Source organism: Dendropsophus ebraccatus, chromosome 14, assembly GCF_027789765.1.
Source record: "Dendropsophus ebraccatus isolate aDenEbr1 chromosome 14, aDenEbr1.pat, whole genome shotgun sequence".
In the NCBI taxonomy this organism is placed as follows: domain Eukaryota; kingdom Metazoa; phylum Chordata; class Amphibia; order Anura; family Hylidae; genus Dendropsophus; species Dendropsophus ebraccatus.
In genome coordinates, this window is record NC_091467.1 from 8569394 (window position 1) to 8580233 (window position 10840).

The 10840-nt window shown below is 51.9% G+C and overlaps 1 protein-coding gene across 1 annotated transcript; it reads right to left on the reverse strand.

The window, feature by feature from the left end:
* Positions 1-248: 248 nt before the first annotated feature.
* On the reverse strand, positions 249-8420 carry FKBP1A (FKBP prolyl isomerase 1A). Its single transcript, XM_069953690.1, has 5 exons — positions 8294-8420; positions 7713-7760; positions 2156-2268; positions 1917-2070; positions 249-783 (listed from the first exon to the last, which is right to left on the reverse strand). The coding sequence occupies exons 1-4, from the start codon at positions 8328-8330 to the stop codon at positions 1942-1944; spliced, it is 327 nt and encodes a 108-aa protein (XP_069809791.1). The 5' UTR covers positions 8331-8420; the 3' UTR covers positions 249-783; positions 1917-1941.
* Between the last annotated feature and the right edge of the window lie 2420 nt (positions 8421-10840).

Consider the following 10840-nt stretch of genomic DNA (forward strand, 5'->3'; position numbering starts at 1 on the left):
GGCAACTTCCTCTATACAAGATTAGTAACTCGTGGATAGAAGAGACAAAAGGCCGTGGATAGAAGAGACAAAAGGCCGGCCTGCAGCTACAGCAATGTTCAGAATCCCCTGTGTTGTATATGTGAGGAGACACAGAACAAGCTGTAACTACAGGGAAGTGACTGGACCTGCCCCATACACTACAATGGGAGACCCATTCACCCAGTGACTTACAGATTACATGAGTGTCTCATAGACCTTACACAGGGTCATCAGGAAACAGATTCTTTATTGTGACGTCACAGCAGAGACACAAGACCTCCAATAGGTAGAGAAAAGCTGTTTAATGTGATTGTGTGGGGTGGGGGCTGCATGCGGCACAGACAGGACAGAACCCTGCCACCTACGGGGAAAAAGCAGACGTGGCACTGCAGAGCTGGAATGACAATTGGCAGGCTCCGCAGCGCAGGGCAGACAGCTCCGGAATGGTCAGAGGGTACATTACAAGCGCTGTCCTCATCCCTCCAGTGCGCTGGCATCGCACGGGGCATCATCAGCGGGTGAGGAAAAGAAGAAACCTTACTTCCTTATAGAGCTCTGACGTTACCGGCTCGAAGGGGGGGAGAGTGACTGGCGCAGCCACCTTAACCCTTTCATAAAGGGCATCCAATGGGATTGCTCAGTAATGCCCAGAGTAGGAAGGCAAGAAGGCAGCATGTGGAGGTGTGGAGGGTAGAGGGGTCAGGCTTAGTGTCCACTGTGTTCTGCACTCTGTTCACACGGTAGTAGAGACATCGGACGCACCTTAAAGAGGAATCAGAGAAGAATGTCAAAAAATGTGGGCAGCTGTACCTGAGGAAATAACATGAGGGGAAGATGATGCTGAGGTATGGAAGAACATACATCCTGTACTATACTCCAGAGCTGCACTCACTATTCTGCTGGTGCGGTCACTGTGTACATACATTACTGATCCTGAGTTCCATCCTGTATTATACCCCAGAGCTGCACTCACTATTCTGCTGGTGGGGTCACTGTGTACATACATTACTGACCCTTTATTATACCCCCAGAGCTGCACTCACTATTCTGCTGGTGGGGTTACTGTGTACATGCATTACTGATCCTGAGTTCCATCCTGTATTATACTCCAGAGCTGCGGTCACTGTATACATACATTACATTACTGATCCTGAGTTCCGTCCTGTATTATACTCCAGAGCTGCACTCACTATTCTGCTGGTGGGGTCACTGTGTACATACATTACTGATCCTGAGTTAGATACATCCTGTACTATACTCCAGAGCTGCACTCACTATTCTGCTGGTGCGGTCACTGTGTTAATACATTACATTACTGATCCTGAGTTCCATCCTGTATTATACCCCAGAGCTGCACTCACTATTCTGCTGGTGCGGTAACTGTATACATACATTACATTACTGATCCTGAGTTCCATCCTGTATTATACCCCAGAGCTGCACTCACTATTCTGCTGGTGGGGTCACTGTGTACATACATTACTGACCCTGTATTATACCCCCAGAGCTGCACTCACTATTCTGCTGGTGGGGTTACTGTGTACATGCATTACTGATCCTGAGTTACATCCTGTATTATACTTCAGAGCTGCACTCAAAAATTCACAGGCTTCTGAGCTGAAGTCTCGCAGCACTCCCTGCTTGTTCAGCTTGCTGTGATGGTTTCTATGATCACCAGGCAATGCACAGTCATCTGACATGGAGGGACATAAAGCCCCCCTGCATTATCAGACCTGTTAAGAGTGGAGTCTGACAACAAGCTTGCTGATGGTTTCCAGTAGCAGCCTGAAGAGTGAGTGCAGCTCTGCAAGATGGACAAAACCTACTTCTACTTCTTACTATACTGAAGCTTTGCACTGCGTTGCTCTCCGACATGTGGTGTTAGGGTGACTTACCCACGCTCTAGGGTCGGGGTGACCCTCACTCTAATCGTAGCAACTCCACGTCAAAGATGAGGGTGGCATTAGGGGGGATGATGCCAGGGTGCCCTTTAGGGCCATATGCATAATCTGGGGTGCAGGTCAGCCGTGCTCTTTCCCCCACACTCATCTGGAATATAAAAAAAGGAAGCAGTAAGTCTGAGGGCGTCACCACAGAGCGGAGGAGGCCAGTGCCCATGCCATGCCCCGCTCACCTGTGCCACGCCTTCCTCCCAGCCGCGGATCACCTCGTTCCTCCCAACAGTGAAGAAGAAGGGCTTATTCCTGTCACGAGAAGAGTCAAACTTCCCTCCATCTTGAAGATACCCTGAAACACACAAAGAGGAGTCATGAAAGATGTACGCAATGGCTGATGCTACTGTAAGCGGAGAGATCGGAGAGTTTATGGGCACTAGACAACCAGGAGACATTACACCTGTACGGCCTGGATTCTATTATAATGAAGTTATAGTAAAATTAAGGTGACTCTGTACCCACAATCTGACCCCCCAAACCGCTTGTAGCATCAGATAGCTGCATTTAATCCAAGATCTGTCCTGGGGTCCATTCAGCAGGTGATGCAGTTATTGTCTTAAGAAACAACTTTTAAACTTGCAGCCCTGTGTCATATTGGTGTGGCCTAGAGCAGTGCTTCTCAATTCCAGTCCTCAGGCCTCACCAACAGGTCATGTTTTGAGGATCTCCTTAGTATTTCACAGGTGATATAATTATACTCAGTGTTTCTGGCATTATTACGTGTTCTTTGTAGGGATATCCTGAAAACATGACCTTTTGGTTAGGCCTGAGGACTGGAATTGAGAAGCACTGGCCTATAGTGTCTGTGCATTAGGCTTGCACCGCCCCTCCGTCCCACCTTCCCGCCCTCTTCACTATTAGGAATGCTCCAGGCAGGTTTTCTCCTAATAGTCACTTGTGTGAACACTGCACGTGTTGGATCATTAAGGCACCTGTGCAGTGTTCAGACAAGTGAGGAATAGGAGAAATTTGTAAAGGGGTACTCCGGTGGGGGGGCTATTTTAGGATCTGGCCGGGGAGGAGGTGGCTGAGGGAAACGACGTCCACTCACCTCCCAGATTCCAGCGGCGGATCCCATATCGCAGCGCTCCGGTCCCCAGTTGCTTCCTGGTGTCTGACGCGGGCTCGAGACGGGATCTGAGCAGACTTGAAACGGATCCCGCCTCTGTCACTGACTGGCTGAGTGGACTTGTGACCTCACGTCTCGAGCCCGCGTCAGACACCAGGAAGCGGACAGGCACCGGGGACTGGAGCGTCACGATACGGGACCCGCCGCTGGAACCGGGGAAGTGAGTGGACGTAGTTTCCCTCAGCCACCTCCTCCCCGGCCAGATTCCAAAATAGTCCCCCGTCGGAGTACCCCTTTAATGATGAGAAGGGACGGAGTGGCAGTGCAAGGTTAGGACACAGACACTCTAGGCCACGCCAATTCGACACAGGGCTGCAAGTTTTAAAGTTGTTTTTTAGGACAATAACTGCATCACCTGCCGAATGGACCCCAGGACAGATCTTGGATTAAAAGCCGCTATCCAAAGGTACAAGTGGTTTGGGGGGGTCAGATTGTGGGGACAGAGTCACTAAGAGATAAATAGGGATACGCACTGGGATCCATGGGGGTCTGGCAGAGTAAATGGTGGGGGTTTACCATAAAGCTGAAGGGGCTGCAACATAAAGGTACATAGAGAGCCCCGCACCTCTCCCACCTATCCAGGTACATAGAGAGCCCCGCACCTCTCCCACCTATCCAGGTACATAGATAGCCCCGCACCTCTCCCACCTATCCAGATACATACAGAGCCCTGCACCTCTCCCACCTATCCAGGTACATACAGAGCCCCGCACCTCTCCCACCTATCCAGGTACATGCAGAGCCCCGCACCTCTCCCACCTATCCAGGTACATACAGAGCCCCGCACCTCTCCCACCTATCCAGGTACATACAGAGCCCCGCACCTCTCCCACCTATCCAGGTACATACAGAGCCCCGCACCTCTCCCACCTATCCAGGTACATACAGAGCCCCGCACCCCTCCCACCTATCCAGGTACATACAGAGCCCCGCACCTCTCCCACCTATCCAGGTACATACAGAGCCCCGCACCTCTCCCACCTATCCAGGTACATAGAGAGCCCCGCGCACCTCTCCCACCTATCCAGGTACATAGAGAACCCTGCACCTCTCCCACCTATCAGGTACATTGATAGCCCTGCACCTCTCCCACCTATCCAGGTACATACAGAGCCCTGCACCTCCCCCACCTATCCAGGTACATTGATATCCCTTCACCTCTCCCACCTATCCAGGTACATACAGAGCCCCGCACCTCTCCCACCTATCCAGGTACATACAGAGCCCCGCACCTCTCCCACCTATCCAGGTACATACAGAGCCCCGCACCTCTCCCACCTATCCAGGTACATACAGAGCCCCGCACCCCTCCCACCTATCCAGGTACATACAGAGCCCCGCACCCCTCCCACCTATCCAAGTACATAGATAGCCCCGCACCTCTCCCACCTATCCAGGTACATACAGAGCCCCGCACCTCTCCAGGTACATACAGAGCCCTGCACCTCTCCCACCTATCCAGGTACATACAGAGCTCTGCATCTCTACCACCTATCCAGGTACATAGAGAACCCTGCAGCCCTCCCACCTATCCAGGTACATAGATAGCCCCGCACCTCTCCCACCTATCCAGATACATACAGAGCCCTGCACCTCTCCCACCTATCCAGGTACATACAGAGCCCCGCACCTCTCCCACCTATCCAGATACATACAGAGCCCTGCACCTCTCCCACCTTTCCAGGTAGATATAGAGCCCCGCACCCCTCCCACCTATCCAGGTACATAGAGAACCCTGCACCCCTCCCACCTATCCAGGTACATAGAGAGCCCCGCACACCTCTCCCACCTATCCAGGTACATAGAGAGCCCCGCATCCCTCCCACCTATCCAGGTACATAGAGAACCCTGCACCCCTCCCACCTATCCAGGTACATACAGAGCCCCGCACAGCTCTCCCACCTATCCAGGTACATAGAGAGCCCCGCACCTCTCCCACCTATCAGGGTACATAGAGAGCCCCGCACCTCTCCCACTTATCCAGGTACATAGAGAGCCCCGCACCTCTCCCACCTATCCAGGTACATAGAGAGCCCCGCACCTCTCCCACCTATCCAGGTACATAGAGAGCCCCGCACCTCTCCCACCTATCCAGGTACATACAGAGCCCCGCACCTCTCCCACCTATCCAGGAACATAGAGAGCCCCGCACCTCTCCCACCTATTCAGGTACATAGAGAGCCCCGCACCTCTCCCACCTATCCAGGTACATACAGAGCCCCGCACCTCTCCCACCTATCCAGGTACATAGAGAGCCCCGCGCACCTCTCCCACCTATCCAGGTACATAGAGAACCCTGCACCTCTCCCACCTATCCAGGTACATAGAGAACCCTGCACCTCTCCCACCTATCAGGTACATTGATAGCCCTGCACCTCTCCCACCTATCCAGGTACATACAGAGCCCTGCACCTCCCCCACCTATCCAGGTACATTGATAGCCCTTCACCTCTCCCACCTATCCAGGTACATACAGAGCCCTGCACCTCCCCCACCTATCCAGGTACATACAGAGCTCTGCATCTCTACCACCTATCCAGATACATACAGAGCCCTGCACATCTACCACCTATCCAGGTACATAGAGAACCACGCACCCCTCCCACCTATCCAGATACATACAGAGCCCCGCACCTCTCCCACCTATCCAGGTACATACAGAGCCCCGCACCTCTCCCACCTATTCACATACATACAGAGCCCCGCACCTCTCCCACCTATCCAGGTACATAGAGAACCCTGCATCCCTCCCACCTATCCAGGTACATAGAGAACCCTGCACCTCTCCCACCTTTCCAGGTACATAGAGAGCACCGCACCCCTCCCACCTATCCAGGTACATAGAGAGCACCGCACCCACCCCACCTATCCAGGTACATTGATAGCCCTGCACCTCTCCCACCTATCCAGGTACATACAGAGCCCCGCACCTCCCCCACCTATCCAGGTACATACAGAGCTCTGCATCTCTACCACCTATCCAGGTACATACAGAGCCCCGCACCTCTCCCACCTATCCAGATACATACAGAGCCCCGCACCTCTCCCACCTATCCAGGTACATACAGAGCCCCGCACCTCTCCCACCTATCCAGGTACATACAGAGCCCCGCACCTCTCCCACCTATTCAGATACATACAGAGCCCTGCACCTCTCCCACCTATCCAGGTACATAGAGAGTCCTGCACCTCTCCCATCTATCCAGGTACATAGAGAACCACGCACCCCTCCCACCTATCCAGGTACATACAGAGCCCCGCACCTCTCCCACCTATCCAGGTACATAGAGAACCCTGCACCTCTCCCACCTATCCAGGTACATAGAGAGCCCTGCACCTCTACCACCTATCCAGGTACATACAGAGCCCCGCACCTCTCCCACCTATCCAGATACATACAGAGCCCTGCACCTCTCCCACCTATCCAGGTACATACAGAGCCCCGCACCTCTCCCACCTATCCAGGTACATACAGAGCCCTGCACCTCTCCCACCTATCCAGGTACATACAGAGCTCTGCATCTCTACCACCTATCCAGATACATACAGAGCCCTGCACATCTACCACCTATCCAGATACATACAGAGCCCCGCACCTCTCCCACCTATCCAGGTACATTGAAAGCCCTGCACCTCTACCACCTATCCAGATACATACAGAGCCCTTCACCTCTCCCACCTATCCAGGTACATAGAGAACCCTGCACCTCTCCCACCTATCCAGGTACATACAGAGCTCTGCATCTCTACCACCTATCCAGATACATAGAGAACCACGCACCTCTCCCACCTATTTAGGTACATAGAGAACCACGCACCTCTCTGAGCTTCTGATATACACTGTACTTGAATTTCCTTCACTATCAGTCTGGTTCACACTGGATACAAATGTAACAAACCCTCAGCTGTGAGGTATACAGTCTGTGCTGACATCAGGGATAATGCAGTATGAGGTCGGCAAAGGGAAAACAAAACAACAAAAAGGGACAAATTTCTAGTGACAGGAAGTTAAGCAGGAAGCGGGGGAGACTGCAGGAAACATGCGGCTCCTGATATCCTGAGCCAGGGGAACTCCGCATGGAGGAGAGAACACTGGAGAAGCAGCAGACGGGATCTACCGGATCACAGAGTCTCTGACAACCATAGACTAGTACAGCGGCTGCTCATCTCCACTGTGCCCACAGCTGTATACAGACTCACCACTGCTTCATCCACACAGGAAGACACCGGACCCTGGTGACCCCACTGACCAAACAATATAGCTATACTACAGCCAGGGGGCGCTAATACGCCAGAGCAGCTATACTACAGAAAGGGGGCGCTAATATACAAGCACAGCTATACTACAGCGAGGGGGCGCTAATATACAAGCACAGCTATACTACAGCGAGGGGGCGCTAATATACAAGCACAGCTATACTACAGCGAGGGGGCGCTAATATACAAGCACAGCTATACTACAGCGAGGGGGCGCTAATATACAAGCACAGCTATACTACAGCGAGGGGGCGCTAATATACAAGCACAGAGCTGCGGCTTATACATTGGAAACACACCACCCATTACTATACATCAATTACTAGACCAACACAGAGCATGAGACTCACCATCATAGTGCACCACCGCCTTCTGGCCCTTCTTTGGGTAAGTCTGTCCTGAGGAGGAAAGAGGATACAGTCATAACCAGAACAGGAGATAAACCCATATCTACTAATATACTGTGCACCCACACTACACATCCTACTATACCCCAGAGCTGCACTCACTATTCTGCTGGTGGGCTCACTGTGTACATACATTACATTACTGATCCTGTATTATACCCCAGAGCTGCACTCACTATTCTGCTGGTGGGCTCACTGTGTACATACATTACTGATCCTGTATTATACCCCAGAGCTGCACTCACTATTCTGCTGGTGGGGTCACTGTGTACATACATTACATTACTGATCCTGTATTATACTCCAGAGCTGCACTCACTATTCTGCTATGTGTATATTTCACATATATATATAAAACACACGTATCCCCCCCTGCAGTGTTATAGTCGCCCCTCCCCCACCCTCTCATTGTATTACACGACCCTCCGCTGTATAATTGCCCCCTCCTCCGTATTACACGACGTGGATATTATACGTGCATCACGTGACATCTCCCCCTCCCTTCCGTGCAGAGCAGACATTACCGTCCCCGGGCCGGATGCAATCCACAGTCACTCCCATTCTGGTCTCCGATACACACAGCTCACACGGTAAGGCTCACACTAAGGACGAGCCACCGCCGCCGCGTCGGGATAAAAGGAAAACGTACTGACGTCAGCAACGGGAGGGACGTCCTTCAATAGGCTCCTCGCATTGGTTGCTCCCTGAGCCTCGCTCTCGTGACGTCAGCACGCCGGCTCCCTCATAGACGCTTTGTTTGTCAGGTAGCGGCGGGGACGCTCGCGGCGGCCATTTTTAACACTGGCAGCTTCGTTCTTACAGCGTCTAACGCTGCTAGAGGCTGAGGGTGGGGTTCCAGGTTCAAAAATGGCCGCCTGAGACGGGAGGGGGTGCTTATAGTATGTGACCTGAGGCCCTGAAGGAACCCTTTGTTGTTGTAACAATGTAGTCGGTATAAGGAAGGAAGGGGCTCATCTCCGCTCCCATACAACATGCTGAGACTTGTAGTTCTACAGTGGCCGCAGTGTCTATAGTTATGTTATATAGAGGTCTGTAAGTGCCATGTACAATATTCCGTAGCACCATCTTATGTCAGAATTTGCAGTTTGCCCCGCCCATAATATGACCACACCCCCTAAGTTATGCCCCGCCCCCTATATTAGTGCCATATAAAGTTACCGCCAAGCTTATAGCCTAGAGCTGCATTACAATTCTGTATGCTTCACAGTGGACATCTCCCAGGATACCCTGCTTGTCCAGTCTCTGCATGGAGCAATTTTAAAGGGGAACTCTTTCTTTCATATCAACTGGTGTCAGAAAGTAATATAGATTTGTAATTTACTACTATGTAAAAATCTCCAGTCTTCCAGTACTTATCAGCTGCTGTATGTCCTGCAGGAAGTGGTGTATTCTCTTTAGTCTGACACAGTGCTCTCTGCTGCCACCTCTGTCCATGTCAGGAACTGTCCCTAGTAGTAGCAAATCTCCATAGAAAATACAGTTCCTGACATGGACAGAGGTGGCAGCTGAGAGCACTGTGTCACACTAGAGAGAATACACCACTTCCTGCAGGACATACAGCAGCTGATAAATACTGGAAGACGGGAGGTTTTTAACTAAAAGTTAAATTACAAATCTATGTAACTTTCTGACGCAAGTTGATTTAAAAGAAAAACATTTTCACCGCAATTCCCCTTTAAGTCTTCTTCCTTCCACATTGTATGGCAGTGGACAAAAAATGGCTATCACATTACAATGTATGGGAGATATGGGGCGAGCTATGCCAACAGCGCCCCCGATAGGTGGGAGATTCTGTGGATACTTCATGTCATTATGTTATTCAATCATATAGCACCAACATATTCCAAAGCCTGTACAGGGACTGTCCTCACTCACCATATACCAGTCAGACTCACAATCTATACACTAGAGCGGGGGTAGGGAACCTTGGCTCTCCAGCTGTTGCAAAACTACAACTCCCATCATGCTTGGACAGCCGAAGGCTGTCCAGCAGTGGCGTAGTCACCGCTGTCACAGGGGTCACCACTGCGACCTGGCCCGGCGTCGAAGGGGACCCGCGCCCCACGATTTATCCCCTGCCTCCGGCCGTCCTCTGCCGCGGGTTCCTGTCGCATTGATTACTCTTGTGACCGCAAGCAGTCTTTTGCTTGCGGTCATAAGAGTCAGTGTCGGACGGACCCCCGGCAATGCTCAGCTTCCTAGTGGTGTCCCCGGGATTCCCAGGCAGCATAGGCACCAGGGAGCTATGTGCACCGGAGTTGTTACTTCTCCGGCGGCGCACACGGAGCCATCTATAAGGGGGGGGCATCAATATGGGGGACACCTATATGGGGGACTACACAGGGGGGGGGGGGTGTATACTATAGGGGATACACAGAGGGGACCATCTATAAGGGGGACATCAAAGGAGCCATCTATAAGGGGGAATACACGAAGGGGAATCTACTATAGGGGGACTACACAGAGACGGGCTGTCAAGGAGATGCACAAGGGGCCATCCATATGGAAGACTGAGCTAGGGACCATCTACACAGAGGGGGGCATATACTATCATGGGGATCACATAGAGTCAGCCTACCCACTTAAAGTGACTGTACCACCAGGCCCAGGCTGAAGCACTGGAGGCGGGCCGACCCACCCCCAGTGGAAAGAAACCCTAGCCCTTCCATGACGTGACTTCATTAGAATCAATGGAACCCTATCATAGAGGGGCTAGGATAACCTCCCAGTAAGGATGGGTCGGCCGCCTCCAGTGCTTCAGCCTGGGCCTGGTGGTACAGTCACTTTAATGAGGGTGTAACGGGGCCAATACAGATATGCAACTTGTAGAGAGATGAGGATGGTGTCAGTGTGAGGAGCCTAATATGTTTGTCTGTCAGATTCTGTGGATTCGTGGCTCGGAGAAGTTCTCATAACGACCCAGGACAGATGGAGAAGAAGATGAAAAGGGAAGAACTCCGATTAGAGAAGACGTCCAATGTGAGTTACTTGATTGTAATGTATATGGTGTACAGGACCTGTGTAGGGCTGGGTCAGCCTCTATATGACTG

Coding starts and splice junctions, on each gene's coding strand:
- FKBP1A (XM_069953690.1), bottom strand. CDS start 8,330: ATGGGAGTGACTGTGGATTGCATCCGGCCCGGGGACG. Junction 7,761..8,293: donor TTGCATCCGGCCCGGGGACG/GTAATGTCTGCT, acceptor TTTCCTCCTCAG/GACAGACTTACCCAAAGAAG. Junction 2,269..7,712: donor GGCGGTGGTGCACTATGATG/GTGAGTCTCATG, acceptor TGTGTGTTTCAG/GGTATCTTCAAGATGGAGGG.